At 41.2% G+C, this 23984-nt stretch overlaps 2 protein-coding genes across 2 annotated transcripts in view; both read left to right on the top strand.

The window, feature by feature from the left end:
* The first annotated feature begins 1165 nt into the window (after positions 1-1165).
* Positions 1166-15550, top strand: pgm1 (phosphoglucomutase 1). Its single transcript, XM_019875446.1, has 11 exons — positions 1166-1507; positions 8532-8694; positions 8843-8986; positions 9128-9253; positions 9396-9586; positions 9906-10060; positions 10617-10732; positions 10830-10965; positions 12136-12319; positions 13164-13298; positions 14984-15550. Exons 1-11 carry the CDS (start codon positions 1262-1264, stop codon positions 15071-15073), a joined length of 1686 nt encoding a protein of 561 aa, XP_019731005.1. The 5' UTR covers positions 1166-1261; the 3' UTR covers positions 15074-15550.
* Positions 15551-20182: 4632 nt separating this feature from the next.
* LOC109518969 (inactive tyrosine-protein kinase transmembrane receptor ROR1-like) overlaps positions 20183-23984 on the top strand; it is a 103137-nt gene continuing 99335 nt past the window's right edge. The window contains exon 1 of the mRNA XM_019875165.1: positions 20183-20578. Within this exon, the coding sequence (XP_019730724.1) occupies positions 20482-20578 (97 nt within the window). The 5' untranslated portion in view covers positions 20183-20481. The remainder of the gene's footprint in view (positions 20579-23984) is intronic.

Here is a 23984-nt window from a genome sequence, read left to right as displayed (position 1 = left end):
GCTGACAGTGCAATATACAATGGTGTGAAAAAGTGTTTGCCCCTTCCTGATTCCTTTTTTTTCTGCATGTTTGTCACACTTAAATGTGTCAGATCATCAAACACATTTAAATATTAGTCAAAGATAACACAAGTAAACACAAAATGCAGTTTTTAAATTAGTTTTTATTATTAAAAGGGAAACAAAATCCAAAGCTACGTGGCCCTGTGTTGCCCCCACCTTGCCCCCAAGACCTAATAACTGGTTGGGCCACCCTTAGCAGGAACAAATGCAATAAAGCGTTTGCAATAACTTGCAATGAGGCTTTCACAGCACTGTGGGGGAATTTTGGCCCACTCATCTTTGCAGAATTGTTGTAATTCAGCCACATTAGAGGCTTTTCGGGCATGAGCTGCCTTTTTAAGGTCGTGCCCCAGCATCTCAATAGGATTCAGATCAAGACTTTGACTAGGCCACTCCAAAGTCTTCACTTTGTTTTTCTTCAGCCTTTCTGAGGTGGACTTGCTGGTGTGTTTTGGATCATTGTCCTGCTTCAGAACCCCAGGTCCCTTCAGCTTGACGTCACAAACAGGTGGCCTGACATTTTCCTTCAGGATTTTTTGGTAGACAGTAGAATTCATGGTTCCATTTATCACAGCAAGTCTTCCAGGTCATTAAGTAGCTAAACAGCCCCAGAACATCACACTACCACCACCATTTTCACTGTTGGTATGATGTTCTTTTTCTGAAATGCGGTGTTATTCTTATGCCAAATTTCTTGAGAACAGGTGTGGCAGTAATCAAGCCTGGGCTTGGCTCAAGAAATTTAACTCAGGTATGATAAAGCACGGTTATGTTCTAACGGGAGGCCAAACACTTTTTCACACAGGGCCATGTAGATCTGGATTTTTTTTCTCCTTTAATAATAAAAACTGCATTTTGGGTTTACTTGTGTTATCTTTGACTAATATTTAAACTGATTTGATGATCTGAAACATTGAGAACACAATGAGAACATCGAGTTCTCATTTTATTTCAATAAGCTTTTGTACACAAAAGATGTGAATGGGGAAATTTAAATCTCAGGCAGGCAGTATTTCAACTGAAAGTCTCTCCGTTTTTTGACCTTTAAACCCGGCAGGGGGGGGCGTTGTCTCGTGCGTGTCTATGTGTGTGCGCGTGGACTGTGGACCCTCCCCCTGCCACTGCAGGCGCCCCCATCGCCCTAGACAGCGGATCACTGAGGACCATTGGAAGAGCTCTCCCGAGTGGGCCTGTGAAAATGGTGAAAGTAACGACCTCGAAGACCAAGCCGTATACGGACCAGAAACCCGGAACGAGCGGCCTGAGGAAGAGGGTGACTGTGTTCCAGCAGAACGAGCACTATGCGGAGAACTTCATCCAGAGCATTATCTCTGTCATCGAGCCAGCTGAGCGCCAGGCAGCCACTCTGGTGGTGGGGGGCGACGGCAGGTTCTTCATGAAAGACGCCATTCAGCTCATCGTTCAGATTGCAGCCGCGAATGGGGTCAGTAGAGGAATGAAACCCGTAGGACCGGTTCTCTTTTTGGATGAGCTAATGTTTGATAGCTAACGGTCAAATTACGTCTCATTTGATTAACACGTAAATGTCCGAACTTTTACGACACGTTGAAAGGTTTTGCTGCAACATATTTTACAGACCATTCAAGAGTCAGCAACCTCGCAAGCAATACACCGTAACCTGGTTTGTGCAGTCAGCCATGTCATGTAGCGTTTCGTTCTTTTTCTACTGCGGTGTACTCGCAAAATTGAAGTCAAACCAGCCGCCAGAGCGATCGTGAATACTGTGCATTACGGTAATCTGCCGCCATCGAGCGGCGTTTGCCACCTTCAAAATAAAAGCGCCCCAACTAATGCATGACAGATTACCGTAATGCACAGTATTTGCAATCGCTGTAGCGACTGGCTTGACTTCAATTTTGCGAGTGGAGGCAGGTCTGACCGCAGCCTTTTTCGACTGTGTTTTGTTGTCGGAGTGATCGTCCGGCGTTCTTGTTTCCCCAGGCTTTTACATTTTGTCATAGATTAATATCTTGCATGTATGTGTGAATATGGCTTAGGTTTTGTGCAGGTAGCAAATGTTTCTAGTGTATAGCCAGTTCAATACAGCCGATCATCAGCCTCGCTTTTCTGCCATGGTCTTTATGTTGGCAAATATACATACCTTTAGCATTCATGACAAAACTAGCTCGTTCGACTTAATACTGAGAGTGTTTCACAAGCGAGTGCAAACAAGTTTAGAGGTGTTTCATAACTTGTGGCGTGTGGCAAGATGCTTCATTGCACCAATGCAGATGCTAGGACACTTGTTAGTCACGAGGGGGCGTGATTGGGGGACGTGCCGTCTGTCACGTTTTTTTTGACTGACATAATACTGTATTCATTTTAACGTCAAGTAACATTTTTGTCAATATGAACATGAATGAGAACAAAAAATAGAATGAAAATATAGATATACAAACAGTCAGATATGTCAGTTCAATTCCATATTTACATAGAAGAAGGCGAGAATTCTGACAGACTTTTAACCATGAATTAAGAGACATTAAAGGAACAGTTTAGAATATATATCAAAAATCTGTTTACCTTTTTTGTGAACAACTTTAAGAGAATCAATGTAACAATATCAATAAAAAACCTGAAAAAATTGAGTAGATTTACCACATTTTGCTTTGTGAATGTGAAATTTCCCGAATAAGATAAAGAAGCCAACAATAGTACACATTTCTGTATCTTTGTATACAAAATAAGTGATATTTTTACCTTCAATCTTGACAGAGTGACCAGTTTTATGAGAAATAACATTTTGTACATCATTCCAAAACCTAAAACTAAATCAGTGGTTCTTAACCTAGGTTCGATCGAACCCCAGGGGTTCGGTCGGTCAGTCTCAGGGTTTCGACGGAGCCTGTGCCATGGAGGGTAAGACACACCCGATTCAACATGTCAATTCGTTCTGACGCCCGCTTGGCCATCACTGGCTGCAGATGATCACATGACATTGCTTGTCCAATCAGTGCTGTGGGAAATTTAGTTTGCTTTGTGGTCAACATGTGACTGTCGTTATATTACGTCGTACAAAAAAAAGTATACTTATCTCTTGAAATTGTATTTACTTTTTTTCTGTTTTTAATAAATAAGTTTTTTTAAAATATCTTGAATTTGTAAAAAAAAATATATATTTATTTTTCACTCATGAAGGGTTCGGTGAATGTGCATTTTAACTGATTGGGTTGGTGCCTCTAAGAAGGTTAAGAACCACTGTACTAAATAAAGGGGCACTGATAGAAAAGATGAGTTACGTACTCTTGATTTGTCCCACAGAATGTACACATTATATAAATTTGTTGGGTATATGTTTTGTAATATTTTTAGATGTACTGTACTTCTCTTACTTTATTGAATACAAACAATTTAAAAGGAGCAAGCCATGTTTTACGCCAATCTATCCTTGAGAATTCCAGAAAAATGTCCCACGAGGAGATATTTTTCTGTGATGATAGAAGCATGTTCGAATATGACTGTTAGTACAGTGTTTCTTCAACAGATCAATATCATTTATATAAAGTGTTGAATCCGGAATTAGTTTTACTTCTTCACCTCTACAGCTTTTCATGAGTTGTAATATACCACTAGATTAGCTTTTTACAACCAAATTAAATTCTTGTGATTGACTGGGGAATCCCTTCTCTTTCAAAAAATATTCCAAAGTAATTCTTTGTCCATTTAAGTAAAACAGATCTTTTATAAAAATAATACTTTTATCAACCCAATGTTGTAAATACAAGCATTTTTTTCTTCTCATGACATATGAGTTGTTGCATGTAATAAATTTGTGAGGAGAGAAGTTGTGGGAAAAACACAATTTCCATGCTAATAGGGTTTGTCGATGAAAATCGGAAAGATTATGCGCTAACTTTGTCATGTCATAATCACATTTTAACAGAAAATCGAACCCGCTGACATGTCTGAAGATATTCTGTGGGATAAAGTACCATCCTGATGATGGAGATTTTAAGCATTCTTTTCACCATTTCACTTTATACATACGATTTAGGTCTATGAAAGACAATAATTCAAATCCACCTTCAGCTTTATGGGCAGAATTAAGTTTCTTTTTCAAGTGATGATGCTGATTCTTCCAGACAAAGTTTGTTAGCATGCTGTCAATGTCCTGAGTTGTACAAGTCTTGCACATCAAAAGATAAAGCAGGATAAACAAACTGGGACACCCGGGCATTAACCTTTGGTTAAGAGCACTCTACTCAATATCGACAGATCCCTTTTTTTTCAGTTTTGAAGAAAAATTACGTTATTGGCGTTCTTACAAATATGAATCCCTAGATACTTAAATTCTTTCTTTCCAGATATAATACTTAAACTTGTTTCCTTTTTCTGGGCTAAAGCCAAAAGTTCACATTTCGATTTATTTATTTGTAAACCCGATGCTCCTGAGAATTGGTGAATGAAAAACAAAGAACTATCTACCGGATGTTTATCTTGTTAAAAAAAACCAAACAAAACAACTGTCATGTGCTAGTTGAGTTACTTTGATTTCTTAATCAAAAATAGATATCCCTTTGAAGTTTGGCTTATTTAAAAGGTGTATTGAGAGTAATTCTGCCACAATTAAAAACAAAAAAGGAGAAATTGGGCACCCTTGACGAACTGACCTTAAAACAGGGAATCTTTTAGTTACATTAGGATATAACATAACACAGCTATCAATATTCCTATAAAGCATTTGAATGTTTAAGTTTCTCCTATAATTTCACCAATATGTTTTTTTAAACGTTTAGCAAAGACTAAGGAAACCATTTTATAGTCAACATTTAATATAGTGTGATGGGTCTCCAATTTTCTCATAAGAAATGATCTTTATTCGGTTTGGGAATTAAAGTAATTAAACCCTCTTTTCATCGTTGTGGACATTTTTTTCTTTCTGTGCATTCATTAAACATTTCAAATATCTTTTTTTTCCTCTACAAAAATGAATGTAAAACTCCAAAGCGATCCCATCCATACTAGGGGCTCTTTTCATTGAGTGGAGGGCTTCTGAGATTTCAGTTCTTGTATTGGCTTCCTCACAATTGATATTCAATTGTTCTGATATGGTAGGAATTTGATTTTTAATAGATGCTATGAAAGAATTTGAATCAATTTGGCTGTAATGTATTGTGGTTGATAAATATTGCTGTAAAAGGAGTAAAATCTGTCCTTTTTGCTATTACGCTTTTCCAGGGCCCCAAAAAATTTTTGTTTTCCCCCAAGTCCAACCATTTGGCTCATTAACCATTGGGGCATAATTAAAATCACCTCCAATTATTATATGTGCTTCATTGTATTTTTTTTTTAGATCGGTCAATTTAATGCAAATGTTTGTAAACATTACTCTGGATTGAGCGACAATGTTCTGACTATAAATATTACAGGTTATAGATACAGACTAGTCTACTTAAATTACAAAAATAATCCACCGACCATTCCCTGAAAAAAATCATTCGATCGTGTCTCCTAGGAATTTATTAAAATACTGACCCCTGCTGACCGAGATGTGCCATGACTGAAGTACTATTTGCTTCCCCATTGAGATTTCCAAAATTTGACATCACAACTTTTTGAATGAGTCGCTTGCAAAAATAATGAAATGTGAACTTTGCCGTCGACAAAACATAAAAATAGATTTTTCTCTTTGTATTATCTCGAATACCTCTAACCTTGAGAGATATTAATTTAAAAGAACCAAGGTTAGGGTCTGTCATTAGAAAACAAATAAAATGGGAAAAGAGAACTGTATGTCTGGACTAACAACTCTGAAATATTAAAGAAAGTTTAACACTAACTTAAAGGTAGATACTCTCTGAATCGGGGGTGTCTAACTCATTTTTGTCGTGGGCCACATTTTAGTTACCGTTTCCCTTGGAGGGCCGTTATGACTGAAACCATATAAAAAGTCCAAAATTACGGTTTATTCCACTATTGTTTAAGTTACTGTAATGTGGGGTTTGGTAACAAGAAAATTCTTACAATATGTCTCCCTATTTATTATTATTATTAATTATCATTATTAAAGAGAAGAATATGTTCTTGGTGGTTGCGCCTTCTCGGTGGCACGCCTGTACCAGCACTAATTTTACTTGGCAGGAATGTCGCCGCTATTAGACTGCCACCGCTGGACAGCCCCCGGGGGTGCTTGTGTTTTGCGCCTGTAATGGGCAGCATTTTTCACAGCCCCATTTTGTATAGCGGAGATGACAACGCTGTTGGACAGTCTGCGCTGGTGCGCTTGGATGGATGGATGGCCTGTGGAGCCGAGGATGAGTAGAGAGGAGCGTTGGCGCTGAGCGTGGATGCGTATTTGGAATTGAGAGTCACCGTTTGGAATTGAAACAGATTTACCTGGGACAGGAGAAGTGAACCAATCTCTTCTTTTGGTTTAACGGACGCTACAGCTTCTTGCTTACTTTCAAACGTAGCTTATAGCAGACGTGTGCACATTTTGAGCATGTCTCTGATCCACTGGTGAAAGGACACTTTGATTCTCTCCCCTTTCATCTAGAACTGCTTAAATCAACAAAGCGTATGCAGGAAAAGTGGTTAAGATTGCTTGACTGTCCAGGTTTGATGTTGCGTGTGATGTTATATTTTGTTATTTTATGTTAACTGTTTATGGAAAGAAACCCGCCTCGGGACACTGGCTGAAAAGTAGCATTTACGCCAAGTCCTGCGCATTTACACTGTTGTGTTGATTAATGTGCACTGTCTCAATGAAATAAATAAATAAATACATATCAACAGGATTTGGCAGTACAGTATTCAAATGTAGCTTTACGTGTGTGCATGTGTGCGGAGGAAGAGAATGTAAACAGTAGGAAAAATGAGAAGATGTTACTCAGAAATCTTATTTCTATCGGTCTTATTCTCTACCAAACCAAATTGTTGCAGTCTACTTAAATAATTTGGTATTCAAGAACTAAAAACAAAATAGAGAAATGTTGACAAGAACTGCAATTATACGATTCGTAAACACAATACAATCAGTCATTTGCATGAGTCCAGACAATGGCATTCTAGTGGTAGAAAGAAGCATGATTGATCAAACATTATAGTATTGAATGTTCATTTACACCCAAACAGTATTATGGATTGCAACCTTCGACTTGTTCCACCAGGGTCACCACTGTGATTGATGTTTAGTGGTAATTACAAAATGTTTTCTTTTGAAAGAGGCCCCAACCAACTGAGCTAATTTGGAGGTAGTTTTTTCTACTTTTGTCATTTTATTTTACCATGGCTTGATATATTTTTATGGTGAGTAGCTTTATTATAGTGCTGCTTCATTTAATTTAGTTGAGGTCAACACTGACAAGCTGTATAGCAAATGGATGGATGTTTAAACTATACAATACAATGCAGCTTCATTTAGAAAGCGCTTTCACAACAGCTGCAGCTGCAATAAAGTGCTTTACATCAAATAACAAAGTAATATAACAATACATAACATAAAACATGGACAGTAAAGTAACATAATCTGTGATCACAAATGGCCAAAGTTGCACAAAGATGATGGCACTCAACGCCATTGTGACACCAGTGGCTTGTTAAGAAATGACGGAGTTGGGAAATTGCATCAGGTTTTACTCAAGAGAATCACTCAGTTTTAATTAAAATTTGGACAAAGTACTGTAGTGTTCTAATAACACTTCTCAACTTTTTTTTCAGTCAGAGATGTAAGTAATCCTTTTTAGATGCGTTTTTCGAATGATTAGCTGCGTCAGGTATTCTACTTTTAAAAACATAGTACAGTGGAGCCCCGGGCTCTGCACAGTGTTTCGGCACCTGCAGATCCACCTATTTGTGGATTTTTTTTTTTACCCCCAATATTTTTAGAGTGATATTTTATATAGACACAGGGCGGCACGGTAGAGAGTGGTTAGCACGTCCACCTCACAGTGCAGAGGTGCAGTGTTCGATTCCGGCTCCGGCCATTCTGTGTGGATTTTGCATGTTCTCCCCCTGCATGTGTGGGTTTTCTCCAGGTTGCTCCCACATTCCAAAAACATACATGGCAGGTGAATGGAATGTGGGAGGAAACCGGAGTACCCAGAGAAAACCCACCCCGGCACGGGGAGAATATGCAAACTCCACACAGGAAGGCGTGAGCCGGGATTGAACCCATGATATCTGCACTGTGAGGTCAACGTGCTGACCACCGGGCCGCCCCACACATCCATACACATATAATAAAAAAAGGTAGTGAGGGTTTAACAATACGATACTTAATTCTTGGGATCCATCCATTTTCTAATCTGCTTTTTTTCCTCACGAGGGTCGCAGGCATGCTGGCTGACTTCGGGCAGTAGGCGCGTCACACCCTGAACTGGCCGCCAGCCAATCGCAGGGCACACATAGACAAACAACCGTTCACTCCCATTATTGGAGAATGACAGCCAATCCCTAAAACGAGTGTCACACCTTTTTAGTATTTGTATTTTTGCCTCGTCTTGCAGATTGGTCACCTGGTGATTGGTCAGGATGGCATCATGTCCACCCCTGCTGTGTCCTGTGTGATCCGCAAGCTGAAGGCAGTGGGTGGGATCATTCTCACAGCCAGCCACAACCCGGGGGGTCCCAACGGAGACTTTGGTATCAAGTTCAACATCTCCAGTGGAGGTGAATAAAGAACGAGCACAACTATGGTCGCTATACACGTGACCTTACCCTATACGATGTGGAAAATGTGGTATTAATTTTACTATTAGATGCTTATTGTTTGGATTTAGTCAAGAGTTGGTAATGTGAAAGTTTGTACTGTCTGCAGGTCCTGCTCCAGAGGGTATTACAAACAAAATCTTTGAGATCAGCAAAAGCCTTCAGGAGTATTACATCTGCCCAGAGCTCAAAGCGGATCTGTCAAAGATTGGCAAGCAGACCTTTGATGTGGAGAGTTTCAAACCTTTCACAGGCAGGTTTTATTTTTCCATTTACAATTTGTGTGCTGAGAAAAAAACACATCTAATGTGTGGTGTTTTTCAAAAAGAATACACCTTGATTTTGAGAACATTTGCCCCTTTCTTCATTGTGCTCTACATTGTCTTTGTCCCAGTGGAGATCGTGGACTCTGTTGAGGCCCATGCAGATATGCTGAGGGGGATCTTTGACTTTGCTGCACTGAAGGAGCTTCTCTCTGGAGCCAATCACATTAATATCCGCCTGGATGCAATGCATGGAGGTACAAAAAAAGCAACATCTCTTTGATTGGATCTCATCAATGTTTTGCAGATGCACCGCATGTGGTTTCCTGTGTGTTTCTTAAATGTAATGAATTGGCACATCGTTGAGATTTAAAATTGTCATTTGTGCTTTTCTGTCAGTGGTTGGTCCCTATGTGAAGAAGATAGTGTGTGGGGAGCTGGGTTCTCCAGCCAACTCCGCAGTCAACTGTGTCCCCAAGGAGGACTTTGGCGGGCACCACCCTGACCCAAACCTGACTTATGCTGCAGACCTGGTGAACGCCATGAAAGGCGGAGAGTATGAATTTGGAGCCGCCTTTGATGGTGATGGTGTAAGTAAACATCCCTTTTCTTGGACAAGGATTTTATAGCAAGAGTCCATGAAGAACATGGTTAGGAAATACCAGTGAGATGTGTTTAAGCCGTTATGTTAGCAATTATGTCTGTTTTTTCTGCATTGTAAATCCAGACCAAGAGAATGAGACAATTTCAACTTTGTGACGTACAGTAGAAGAGAATGTGTTTTGTAATTGTATGGATCATGATAATGGTTCACAACTCATGTTTTTGTTTTTTTCTTTGAATGTGATGAATGATTGCTTCTGTGGTTTTGCTGACCCTTGTGTGTCTGTGCCGCTTGCCCCCTTTCAGGACCGTAACATGGTGCTTGGCAAACATGGATTTTTCGTGAACCCATCGGACTCGGTGGCTGTTATTGCTGCCAACATTACCAGCATTCCGTACTTCCGGAAGTCTGGTGTGAAGGGACTGGCCCGCAGTATGCCCACGAGTGGAGCCCTGGACAAGTACAGAACACGGAACTCTTAGTCAAATGCACAAAAAAAAAAATTACCGTATTGGTCCGAATATAAGACGGTGTTTTTTGCATTGAAATAAGAGGGTCGTCTTATAATCGGGGTCTAGACATTATACCCATTCACGATGCTAGATGGCGCCAGATATCATTGAAGCGAATGCTGAACTTGACTCCCCAGGCCAAAGTGAACCCATCCCGAAGAATAAAAATAGCGATAGCACAAAGAAGAAAAATAAAAAATACCGGTAAGAAAGAAAAGAGAAGAAAATAATAGAAGCGATAACAGAAAATGGAGAAACGTAGCGACAATCTGGAGAAAAGTGGGTCGAAGATCGGCCAGGTTAACCGGCACTTGAGAAGTTATGATGTAATTTACATTTCAAAAACCAGAAGCCATTCATTTACGAATGTGATTGCACTTTAGTTTACATATTTAAATGTTCAGATATTAAGATTTGAATGAGTCAAAATAACATGCTTTTTCTCTCAAATACGTGTATGTGTGCGTGTGCGTGTGTGTGTGCGTGTGTGTTAATCTATTCTAGTGTGGCCAAAGCGCTGCAAATGCAACTATATGAGACTCCAACAGGGTGGAAGTTCTTTGGGAACTTGATGGATGCAGGAAAACTGTCACTGTGTGGAGAAGAGAGCTTTGGCACCGGTAAGTAAAAGTATGCATTTAACCCGAGACTCTTAAAGGTAAAAACACTGCAAGAATACCTAAAAGCCTCACTCCGTCCTTTTTGTTGAACAACCAGGCTCCAATCATATTCGGGAGAAGGACGGCCTGTGGGCAGTACTCGCATGGTTGTCAATCATAGCCAGTCGGAAACAGAGCGTGGAAGAGATCATGAAGGACCACTGGCAAAAGTTTGGCAGAAACTTCTTCACCAGGTAAAAAGAAAATGACCACCAACGTGACTGTGTTTTTATTTTATTTGATCGTATTTATTGTATTATAATTGTCTTATGAATAACAAATAACTACATTGAACCCTGAACTGTCGCTGTTGTGTGGATCGACATGTGATGGATGGAGCAAGGCTGTGGAGTATTGGATAGGTCAATGCCAGTCCGCAAGCCAATTTGTAGTGGAGCTGGTTATTAAGCTATTGTCTCACTCCGTGCACCGCACGTGGCATAACACTTCAGGGAAAATTTATTTTTGGTGGCTTGTATGCATATCTTGATGGCTAACTGCACACTTTTAAGTGTTAGAAATGGGCCAAGGTTTTATGACTAAGTCACTCACAACTGAAGCCGATAGCCACTGGTTAAATGAAAGCGCCCAATACTCATGGCCAGAAAATGCACACTTGGACTTGTTTTTATCAATTGTGATCAGCCTTCGCACATGTTTACAGCAGTGATGATGAAACATATTTAATGAAATTAGAAACACATTTCGAAATAAATAGAGAAACTTAATCAAGTTCTACTTGGATTTGAAGAGGGTTGTTATCCAGAAAAGCACCTTAAGGAGAAAAAGGAAAAGAGCTTCCCAGTATTATATTTGCTTAGCTTGCTTTAACGTGTTAATGCCAGTGAACAATCGTGTATGCCAATTAAAATGCTGAGCTCTGGATGGAATAATTGATAAACAGCCCGTAACAACTTTAATACTTGATGTTAACGTATTGTTCAAAGTAACATTTATCCTGCAGGCTACCAAAATATTCAAGGAGCTAAATAATACAGTATCTGTCTAGTCCAGTGGTTCTTAACCTTGTAGGAGGTACCGAACCCAACCAGTTCATATGCACGTTCATCAAACCCTTCATTCGTGAAAAATAAAAATATGATTTTTTTTTTTTTTTACAAATTCAAGACATAAAAAAACATATTTATTAAAAACAGAAAAAAGTAAATAAAATTATATAAGTATGTTTTTTTTAAATTGTATGACGTACTATCACGACAGTCACCTTTCAGAGGTGGGGCGCAGCATTCCAACAACTCTGATGACAGACCACGTTTTTATGCGTGTATACTGAGGTTATCAATGCTTTCCATTTTGATGTAGAAATATGGATTGACTTCAGTACACACAAACTTTTCGATCAGGTATGACTACGAGGAGGTCGACTCAGATGCTGCCAATCAAATGATCAAGGACCTGGAAACAGCAATGTTCAACCCATCCTTTGTGGGGAAGAAGTTCTCATCAGGTGATAAAACGTACGAGGTGGCAATCGCAGACAACTTTGCCTACACAGATCCTGTGGATGGGAGTGTTTCCAAAAACCAGGTCAGGAATCTCAATAGAATTGCTGACTTTGTCAGATGTTTTTTTTAATCTGAAATAATATACTGCTCAAAAAATAAATAAAGGGCACACTGAAACAGCACAACGTAACTCCAAGTGTTGCCTTTTATTTATTTTTTTTTAGCAGTTTACGTTCACCTAAGGCAGAGGTCGACAACCCAAAATGTTGAAAGAGCCATATTGGACCAAAAAAACCCAAAAAATAAATATGTCTGGAGCCGCAAAAAATTAAAAGCCTTATATAAGCCTTCCATTGAAGGCAACACATGCTGTATGAATCTATATTAGCTAATTTTGCCTACTATCAAAATGACTAAGTTGGCTCCAAATACACAATGAGCCTTCACGATTAAATGTTTTTTCCCTGCAATGCATCCTGTAGAAAAGGGGTGCCCAACCTTTTTTGACATTTGCATCTGTTTGCGGGAAGAGACCCACTCAAACAGGGTTTTCATTTGCATCCTGTCCTGCTAATAGAAATGTGTGTTGCAGGCCATGACGCAAATCCTTGTTGACAGAAATGTTGACGTTTAACATTTGTTCTACACATTTTTAAAGCATTGGAAAAGATTACGAATGTTTGTGTCATGTTTGTCCTCTTACAGAACCATATTAAATCAAAAATATATTTGACCTCCCCCATCTTTTTCCATTTTCAAACATTTTTGAAAAAGCTCCAGGGAGTCGCTAGGGCGGCGCTAAAGAGCCACATGCCGCTCTGGAGCCGCGGGTTGCCGACCCCTAACCTAAGGAATACAGTAAATACGTGTTACATTTCCATATGTTGGACTTGTCCACTCAGTCCTTCACTTTGCTGTTCTCGCAGGGCCTCAGGATTATTTTTGCTGACGGTTCTCGGATTATTTTCCGTCTCAGCGGCACTGGAAGTGCAGGCGCAACCATCAGGCTGTATATTGATAGCTACGAGAAGGACCCCCAGAAGATTTACCAGGACCCTCAGGTCAGAACTTTTCAGTTAATATCAGCGAGAGTAACCATCCACCCGCTTTGTATGCTGCTTGTCCTCATTCCGGCCATGTGTGGAAAATGTGTTAACCACTGTTTATTAATATTGGTCATCCCAATGACACCCTGCTGGGTTTCGTTGTTATTGCCCTCCTGAGCAATGAAGTCCCCGAGCAGGGGTCTACAAAAAGGGTGGGTACTCCGAACTGCTGTTTGGTGCATGGGCACAAAACAACAATCAGGAGCCGTCCCCCCCCACACAGCCGAAAATGGAAGGAGGCTACACTCTCATCCATCAGGGTAAACCGCAATAAGTATGCCCTCACCTGCTCAGTGGTTCTCCCCGTGGGCAAATTCTGTGTGGAATAGAGTCCAATTCTTTGCTCTGGTACCAAAGCCCAAGTCTTGTGCGGTGCTAAGCGCGACTATATCACGTTCAACCTCGCACGCCATCTTAGGCACCTTTCCTGCCAGAGAGGTGACATTCCACACCCATTGAGCTCGCATCCGTAGTCGGGGACTGGACCGCCGAGGTCCCCGCGACCCAGATGTTTTCCCCTGGGCTCCCACAGGTGGTGAGCCCATGGGAAGGGGGACGCACATTACCTTTTTGGGCTGGGCCCCATGGGTGAAGACCCTGTCACCAAGCGCTCGCCAATTAGCCCCATCCCAGGCCTGGCTCTACATTGGGGGGGGGGGGACCCACATCAAGGCGAAGAAAAACATGATCCAAAAGTTTTTCCTCACCTTATGGGATTCTTTGTCTGGTCCCTCAGCTGTACCTGTTTGTTATGGGTGTCCCTGCCAGGGGCAGAAAGCCCCAGACAATTTATCTCCTTGGATTATTGGGACACATAAACTCCTCCATCACGATAAGGTGGTGACTCATGGAGAGGGAGTGGGACCCTTAAAGTTAGGAGGGCCCGCCGAAGGGCCCTCCGTCATCTGTCAAAACAAATCGCTGATGCACGTCGTCAGCTGAGTACACGTGTGAACATGTTATACATCTTTTAAAAGCTGAGTTTCTGGAGATTTGAATGGTACCCTACATGTTACAATTGTTGAATTTGAACCGGAACTTGGGGAGACCTCAAGCTTTGATCCTGTCGTGTTTTCAAGTCCAAATCAACATTTTAAATCCATTTTCAAGGCAGATTTTGCGAAAAGAAATTAGACGAACATAAGATTCGCCTTTTTTGTCTGTTTTCGAACATCCATAGTTCAGTGACAGGAGCACTTACACAGATTCTTACTGTACTGAAGAAATATTCATAATGATGAAATTTTTAATATTTCAAAGAGACCAAAACTATGCTGACACTCCAAATGTTTCAAGAAAAGCTACAAATTTACTTTGGGTACACCTTTCCATAGGCGTTTTTGGCAAAGTTGCCCTCGGTTTAAGTGGTTAACTCACATTATTTATTAATTTACCTGCTGTCTATTTCGCCTTCACACAATTTTGTTTCACTGCAACTTAACGGATTGTTCCCCAAGCCCAAACTGTCATCCACCCAAAGGGTGAGAGTTCATTGTCCAGAACTGAAGCAAAAATCATGTGCTTGTTCAGTTTTGTTGCTGTGCAGATGTGCAGTTTGCTTCTTTTTGTTTGTTTGTTTTTTCTTGTAAGCCGAAAGAAAAGTCACATATTTAGTATGTGTGTGTGGTGGCTCTGTGCAGGTGATGTTGGCGCCCTTGGTAGACATCGCATTGAAGGTTTCACAGCTTCATGAGAAAACTGGACGCACTGGCCCCACTGTGATCACATGATTCCTCTGCCACACCGCCTCCACTCACCCTGCGCAATGATAACCTTTTAGTCCTCTGTATTTCATTTTTTTCATTGGTCAGTCTACTAAAAGAACTGGGCAAAACACAGGACACGGTTGACACTTCCGTTATTTCAGTTGGTATGTGGGATTATCGCTAAAAAGGGAAAGTTGTTAATGGAACTGCCTTACACAGATAAGTTTATTTTAATGTTGTAGCATTTCAATAGTAAAAAGTGTAGAGTATATAGGAGAATTAACGTCTAAAGCGCGATCTACTGTGTTGTCCGGTTTGCTCCTAAAAACTGTGACAAATAACTAACTGACTGAAAATCAGAAATGTGGGGGTTATTTCATCCTTCCTTGTCCTTTGTCTTGGTGGACCTGGTGCCTTCCCCTCTTCTTCCAGACCAGCCAGAACCACGAAACCACCATGACAGTGATGCATTAAAAATAAAGTAACCTTAATGGTCATCAATAATTGTGGTCCTGTTTAGATTTACTAGGCTATATATGACAGTTGGATTTGCAGATAATATCCCCCACTCATACAGATGCTGTGGAAACATGCTGTCCATTTCATTCGACACACCAGCGCAAACTCTTAAGAGCCAATGTAAGACAAATAATTTCCTGACAAAAATATCATATAAACATGATTTAATTGAATAAAGTTTGCAGTGTAGTAGAAATGCACGGCATACACCGTACTGTATTGATATTTTACTGAGCTAAACGATACGACTCGTACAGTGCAATAAAACCTCCATGAGCATGAATATCAAAACACCATCAATCTCAAAACTGAGTTGGAGGACAAATCTTTGTGCTCTAAGTACAACTAAATGAGTTTGTACTGTGACGATCAAAGTGTTGGGCTAGTCTAAACCCCTCAGGAGTTTCTTTAGGTGGACAAAGAAGCATAAATCCAATGCACATTTGCTTCCTGAGTTGCAGTTTTTTCTGGATAAGCCCGCTAAACGTTGCAAGTAAAAAAGCCGGACCATTTGTGACCCAAATTGGTGTCAACTTGCACAACTGCCATATCTGGACTGAAATTGACTGCAATTTGGTTAATAGGAGTGAGGGTTAAATCTCAGGTGCAGCGAGAAGGCTGCATGTTTTTCTCTGAACATGACAGGGAAAATTGGCCTTAATCACGATGGTATACTTTGCAACAATTTATGTCATACATGTCAATGTGTCGTGCCTGCGACCATCAATTCACTAATCCCCCACCAAAGCGGACGGGTTAGTTAGGTTAAAGTTCTTGAGCTGGGATTAGTCAATCAGGTTGTATTTTCTCGTGAAAGAGTTTGCTCTGTAGCAAGAATATGTCTTGAGCATTTCCCGGGATTTGTAAAAGCCGTTGGGACAGCTGTGTAGAGGCCTTGCAACATTATTCAGACCCATCATGATACTCACTACCTGGGCATCGTGATTGCATTGCACAAAGGCTTAGTAGTGTCATGCAAAATGTGTTCGCCGTGCTAATGTTGCTAATGGCCCACAGGCTGTATTTGGATTGGCTGGCATTACATCATGTAATCACAGAAAGGATTACATTAAGATGGTCTGCTCTGCTGCTATTAAAGGACCAAATGGCCTTCTCAAGAGCTGGCATGCCGCTATGTTTACAGAGGGACCCATTCAGTTCACCAAAGAAAAGAGGGCAACGTGGCAGACAAAGACGTCATTCTCAAAACTACTAAATAAAGTTAAAGAATACAAAAGTTTCACATTTCCTGCTTGGCATATTGTGGTTCTCTGAGTTTAGACTGTATACCAGGGGCCCCAACCACCATGTATATATATACACACACACACGCACACGCACACACATATATAGATAGATATACAGTGTACAGTGATCCCTCGCTATTTCGCGGTTCGTTTATCGCGGCTTCAGTGCATCGCGGATTTTTTCAAACATATAAAAAAAAATAAATAAAATAAAAAAAGTTTTTTTTTGTCTTTCTTAAGTTCGCAAAAAGCCCGCAAAAGGTCCGCAAGAAGCAGCGAAAGTCAGCAAAACAACAGCGAGTCACATAGAGCAACATATACTACATGTAATATGTTTACTGTATTATGTTATTCTTAACCTAACCTAATTTATACATGTTTAAATCTATTAGTATACAGCATTAAGTCATGCTAATTACTTCAAAATTTACTTCTACATCTATGTATACCATTAAATTTGGCCTTATAAATATTATGTACATGTACCTATATGGAGGAGGGGGGTGGTTTTTGGTCCCCATTAACCGCGATAAATGAGGGATTACTGTATATATACCTGTATATACAGTATATATATATATTCATTCATTCATTTTCCAAACCGCGGGGCATGCTGGAGTCTATCCCAGCTGTCTTCGGGCAGTAGGTGGGGGACACCCTGAACCGGTTTCCAGCCAATCGCAGGGCACACAGACGAACAACCATTCACGTTCACACCTAGGGACAATTTGAAGTGTTCAATCAGTCTGCCATGTATGTTTATGGAATGTACCCGGAGAAAACCCACGCAGGCCCAGGGAGAACATGCAAACTCCACACAGGGAGGCTGGAGCTGGAATTGAACTCGGGACCTCTGCACTGTGAGGTTGAAGCGCTAACCACTGGGCCGCCTAATATATATATAAAAAAAAAAATAAAATCCTCGTCTCACCCCCCTCGGGTGGTGTCCATCCCTCATTCAGCTCGGGTCCTCTACCAGAGGCCAGGAAGCTTGAGGGTTCTGCGCCCTATCCTTGCTGTTCCCAGCACTGCACATTTCTGGACTGAGATGTCCGATGTTGTTCCCGGGATCTGTTGCAACCACTCATCTAGTTTGGGGGTCCCTGCCCCGAGTGCTCCGACCACCACAGGCATGACTGCCACCTTTACCTTCCAGGCTCTCTCCAGCTCCTCTCTGAGCCCTTGGTATTTCTCGAGTTTCTCGTGTTCCTTCTTTCTGATGTTTCCATCACTTGGGCCCGCTACATCCACTACAACGGCTTTCTTCTGCCCTTTATCTATGATCACGATATCTGGTTGGTTCGCCATTACCATCTTGTCAGTCTGGATCTGGAAGTCCCACAGGATCTTCGCTCTGTCATTCTCCACCACCTTCGGAGGTGTTTCCCATTTTGACCTTGGGGTTTCCAGGCCATACTCCGCCCAGATGTTTCGGTAGACTATGCCAGCCACCTGGTTATGGCGTTCCATGTAGGCTTTCCCTGCCAGCATCTTACCCCCTGCAGTTATGTGTTGGATCGTCTCAGGTGCCTCTTTGCACAACCTACACCTTGGGTCTTGTCTGGTGTGGTATATCTGGGCCTCAATGGCTCTGGTGCTCAGGGCCTGCTCCTGAGCAGCCAGGATGAGTGCCTCTGTGCTGTCCTTCAGGCCAGCCCTCTCTAGCCACTGATAGGACTTCTTGAGATCAGCCACTTCAGTTATGGTCCGGTGGTACATCCCGTGTAGGGGCTTGTCCTCCCATGATGGTCCCTCTTCCAGCACCTCATCCTCTGTTCCCCATTGTCTGAGGCATTCTCTGAGTACGTCATCCATTGGAGCCTTCTCCTTGATGTATTCATGGAGCTATATATATATATATGTGTGTGTGTGTGTGTGTGTATATATGCGCACACATACGCACACACACACACACACACACACACAGTAACCCATAAATGTCAATCTTCGTTGAAACAAGACGTAATGGATAAATCAAGAGGAGAAAAATCCGGAGCATGCTAAATGGTCGACTGACAGCTTGGGCAACATGCATGTCACGATTTGATGGCTGGTACAGTGGACACAGACACACCTAATTTGAGTTTTTGGCTGCATTTGACGATCTGCTGCTGCTTTGTATGCCGCACTTCATTGGGTCATTATATTGTTAATTGGCCCAACCATGGCGGTATTGAAGGGTCAAAGAAACTGAATGCGTATCTGTGATGTTTGTTATTACAGTAATATGAAAATAAATTATTTATTTCAAGTGATGCCAATTTAGGCACACCCTTACACTATCTAAAATCAGCAGGAAGCCTGGGCTGAATCATCTCCATACACTGGTTAACAACATCTCTCAAGGGAGGATTCTGAAAGTCGATGGTAGGAAGGAAGTGAAGTTGGATTTGAATTCGATACACTAAGGAGAGTGCCGTAGGCCTCCTCCTGGACTTGACAAGTACCAGCAACATTATCCGTGAAGCCCTACACTTCATGGACAACCTCACAGCAGAGACAGTTCACAGAGACCATACACCCCACTATTTCAAAACAAAGGTCATGAAATTTGTGATATTCATTATTTCTCTGAGGATAACAACAAATCCAAAAGATATTCAGAGAGGACAATATGCTAATAAGAGGTTGGTATCATTAACAGTCACAGTCGGTCCAGTCTAGAGGACACTAAATTGGTACCAATCTTTTCCTTTTTATCTCCTCCATGTGCGCAGTCACATGAAATGACAAAGTACGTGCTACAAATGAATCCTGTGAAACGGAACAAGGTGCGTCGGCTTCAGAGTTTTGTGTTCCTGTTTAATTTAAAGCATGCTCATTTTTCATGCACATTTTGTTTAAAGCATTCAAATCTCAAAAGTGGAAATCTGCTCTATAATTTTGTGTTGCATGCATTACACCTTAATGGACCAAAATACAAACACGCAAGCACTCAGGGTGCTCCAATTCTCTGAAAGAAAGCCACTTTTCCTCAGCAAGAAGATCGTGAATGCGTCTTCGAGCATTACATAGAACCAAAACATACTGCCAGCCAGGACAACAAAGGAGTGGTAGAATTTTTTTATTAAGCTTTTTTTTTACATTTGCATTTATTTTTTGAATAATATAATCCAAAAAATGGTTCAGCCAAAATGTCAAAAATGTGCAACAGGCTGTAAAAATGCCCCTCGGCCGAATTTTGTATGTCTCTGATGAATTGGATAGTGATTGATTGCCATTTCTTTATCTATTTACTGACACACACGTGCATTTTATGGTGATTCCAAACGCAACTGGTGTGTTTTCTTGTCTAGTTCTTTGAATGGATCAATGTAAAGTGAGTTGTGGTTGTTCCATTTACGGACACCAGAGGGCGAAACGTGGCTTCGAGGCAACCATATGTTCCACGGTGTCTGCAGACTTTAGTGTGAGCGTGATTTTTAGTGGGCAGGATCGCGATCATTTGGACAGAAAGAGGAGAAAGTGAGGCGAGCTGAGCGGAGGAAAGACACTCAAACCAGCAAGAGGGCTGAGGCTCAACTTTGTCGCAGAAGCGCACACAAGTCAGAGATTACGCACTCAGGAACTTGACTTGAAGTCGCCAACATTTTTGCTCTTGTCGAACTACAACTTCTAACTGGTGGATGTTTAAAGCTGGCCAAGGTGTAACGCAGAGTCGAAGGAATGTATCCAAGTCGGACCGCGCTGAGCGGATGTCTCCGGGGATGTCCAGGCTGGATGGTCGTGCTGCTCCTCGGCTTCCTGGACCTCAGCGTGTCGGGTGAGTCTCCAAACTTTTTAAACCACTCTACGCTCTGCATATACCCTGGATTTCTCAACCGCGCGCGCGTGGGTACAAATACAGTATATGTGGAAAAACAGTGCACTGATATTTCTCTGATGCTGTGAGTTCATCAAAAGTTGGAAAGGCAATTTAGGTCACCCACCACCGTGCATGCCACTATGCACGTCTTTGTTTGCTTCCCCCTTGGTTTTGTTTGGCCGTGATAATACCATACGTGTAATTTAAACAGTACCCCTTGCAACGTCCCCTCTCATGTAAATGATCTTTGCTATTTGGTTGATGGGGCCCATTGTCAGTGAGCGGCATCCACACGGGGAACGACTTGACTCCACAATAGGAGCCTCTTATTAGTCACTCAGCTGAAGAGCTTTTGTGCCAGTCCTCAGTCATTTAAAGATAAGCAGGAGGCCTTTTACTTCTATCTATCTATCTATCTATCTATCTATCTATCTATCTATCTATCTATCTATCAAAATGGCTGTTTGCTTTTTGAAAGTGTTGGAAAAGTTATAGACCTGCATGTGAGTTTGACATCTCATCTGCAGCCATTGGACACTTTAACCAGGTACACCCTGTAAACTGTCACGAGCTGTATTCTACTTTTTTTTTTTTTGAGTGCAGTGCATATGGTCGTATTTTTATTCCATGGCAAAGCTGATTATTGTCGTTGACCCTGGTGTACTTGTCATTTTCTGTGTAGGTTAAAAATAAGAGCACAGCTTTTTTTTCCCAATAGTGTACAAGTCAAGGTTGAGCTCTGGGACCAAGATTTTTTATTTTTTTTTTTCAGATGAAGATGTTTTCTGTGGCGGTTACAACTGTAATTTGCATGTTCATTGAAAAAAAAGAGCAGCATGACACTGCAGCCTTCACAGGAGTAGTTGACTGCAGTCATCAGTGCAGAATGTTTCTTGTGTGGAAGTGATTCAGGACAGATGACAAAGAAGAAATTAAAAGCCATGGCTGTCTTTTAGTTGTCAGGCCTCAAAATAATCAGTCAGGATTGTATTTCATGTTATATGTCCACTAGTCTAATCAATATTTGTATACAAACCTATTTAATATATTTTCTTTCACATCCAAATAGTCTAACATGGGACCTGAACCTTGAAACTGCTTCTAATATTTGAATATTATAACAAATTACATACAACTCAACTGCAAGCAAATCATATTTCTCTGTAAACAGCAAATCAGACTTTGGATTAGCACTAAATTGCACACTTGGTGGGATTGAAAAAATTAGTTTACAACAAGAAAACGGTAATGAAATCATAACTTTGTTGATGGAGGTCATAAAAGTAGCAGTTACTTATCACCAGTTATTGAAGCCATATGTTTTTTTGGAGAAAAAAAAGAGTAAGTGCAATTTTGTCTCAGTTTAGTGCATGTTGAGTTGTGGTCAAAATAAGATATCAGATGGTGGCTTTGGGAAACATCAGTACATTAATAAAATGCTAATACTGTGTGTGTGTTTAAAAAAAAAATAAGTGGCAGTCTGATGAGTTCTGTATTCAGAAACGGTCTCCAGTTAGATATTCCAGCTGGCATCATATATTCCAAACCAAATCTTTTCATTCTGTTGGAAAATGCATGCTCCTCAAGAATGATTAGAATCAGTATAACAGCTTCTTCTTACTCAACGTTCAAAAAGGAAGTTGGATAATGGTTTTACAAACATGCTTCTCTAGCTTTTATTCATTTGCATCATCACCAAAGCTGGAAACATTTCACCAATTCCTTAACATTTAAAAAGTATTTTCATGCATTTGGGGGGTGAGGGGGGGAGATCTTAAACTTTACTTTCATCTGAAATATTAATATTGTAGCTTCTAGCGGAAGATCTGATTTCCAAAAAGGTGCAAAAATTCTACAGAAATGTGTCCTCTGTATGGCGTCGTTTCAAAATGCTCACTTTCCGTCCATCCATCAAGCTGTGCCCTTAAGCTGCAAAGTAATAATCTGTGACAAGCCTATAAAAATAAATTGACGACAATGTTTTCCGACGACATAAATTGTGTATGTGTTCCTGACGCGGGGCATGCATTTGAGAAGGTAAAAGGTCCTCTGCAGAGCACAGGCCCCCATGTGAAATCTGTTTAGAATTGCATTTAGCTATTTAATAACACTCAGGAAGCCTATAGATCATGTTGGGCCCAGCTGTCACGCTACAGTCTGCAAGGGAGCGCCGTGTTGACACTAAAGGCACTTCACATCTGGGGGGGGCGATGAAGAGAGAGGGGGGCGCACTAATGTATTAGGGCTTGTCTTGCTCTGTGTTGCTGCTTTGTGTCATCTGACATTTTGACAGACATGATGGAAGCAATTTACAAGCAGGTTAAAAAGAGGTGTTGCATTGGGAGCGGTGTCATCTTCCTTCCACCGATCAGCCGCTGAGATTTTTTTGATCCCTTACGGTGGTATCTCATTGAGTGGCGAAGACCTGCGGGGGGTACACAGCGGGCACGTTACATCCATGTGACGTTGAATACTGGATTTTGACGTCATGTAGATGTTGAACATACGTCGGATGCCCACCATGTAACAAATGTTGGATTTGTCAACGTTTCTAATGCATATTGGCGAAAATCAGGGGGTGGCCTCTGTCATTACTAGCAACATTTAAGGACTTTTAGCGATGCTTAGAGACAATATTTGGGAAAGTTGTTTGCAAAAGACAGGTAGCGACCATTTGGGAGAGTTGTCTTGTCCAGGGAAACCAAGACAACGGAAGTCTTTGTCCAACAATTTTATTTATTGCAGCTACAATTGATGGAGAAATACCATTAACAGATCTCTGATGGAGTGTCTCTCCAAGCAGTGGGGTGCGGCCCATCATATGCCATTTTCTTCTTCTTGGGAAGGGTTGAAGCCTAACTTACAGGAAAACGACAACCTAGAATAGCAACGAACTTTGCATAGCAACATTTGCAGATAGCATGATCAGGTGATACAATGATACTGTCACGTTGCGAGGTGGTGGTGGACCCCAAAAAAGCAGGCAGGAGGGAGGAGCAGGGTGTACTTGAAAGATTGTATTAAAACTCAGCGAAAACGAAATCCAAAACAAACAAAGTCCGAAGTATCAAACAAAACACATGACTGAAGATAAAACATAACACTGACCAAAACATGACTGAAACAAACATGACAGTAGCACAAAGCAACAATGACCCGACAATGATTGCTCGGGCTGGGAGTCCTTTTAAAGCCACTAATTACCTAATGACCAACAGGTGTGCAGCTGCAGGGGGAGCCCTACAGTGCCACCTGTTGGTCCCAAACCGAATCATGACAGTACCCCTCCCTCAAGGGACGGATCCCAGACGTCCCAAAGTTGTCCAAAGGCTTGCCTCGCCGGGAAACAGGAACTAAAAGCGAC

This window comes from Hippocampus comes, unplaced genomic scaffold, assembly GCF_001891065.2.
Source record: "Hippocampus comes isolate QL1 unplaced genomic scaffold, H_comes_QL1_v1.1 scaffold132, whole genome shotgun sequence".
Classification (NCBI taxonomy): domain Eukaryota; kingdom Metazoa; phylum Chordata; class Actinopteri; order Syngnathiformes; family Syngnathidae; genus Hippocampus; species Hippocampus comes.
Note: the sequence above shows the minus strand (reverse complement) of the source record. Positions and strands in the feature narration are given on the sequence as shown.

What these genes read in the sequence shown, in the direction of transcription:
- pgm1 (XM_019875446.1), top strand. Translation starts at nt 1,262, where the DNA reads ATGGTGAAAGTAACGACCTCGAAGACCAAGCCGTATACGGACCAGAAA. An exon ending in CCTGGATGCAATGCATGGAG is followed by an intron (nt 9,254 to 9,395) that starts GTACAAAAAAAG and finishes CTTTTCTGTCAG; the next exon opens with TGGTTGGTCCCTATGTGAAG. An exon ending in AGATTTACCAGGACCCTCAG is followed by an intron (nt 13,299 to 14,983) that starts GTCAGAACTTTT and finishes GGCTCTGTGCAG; the next exon opens with GTGATGTTGGCGCCCTTGGT.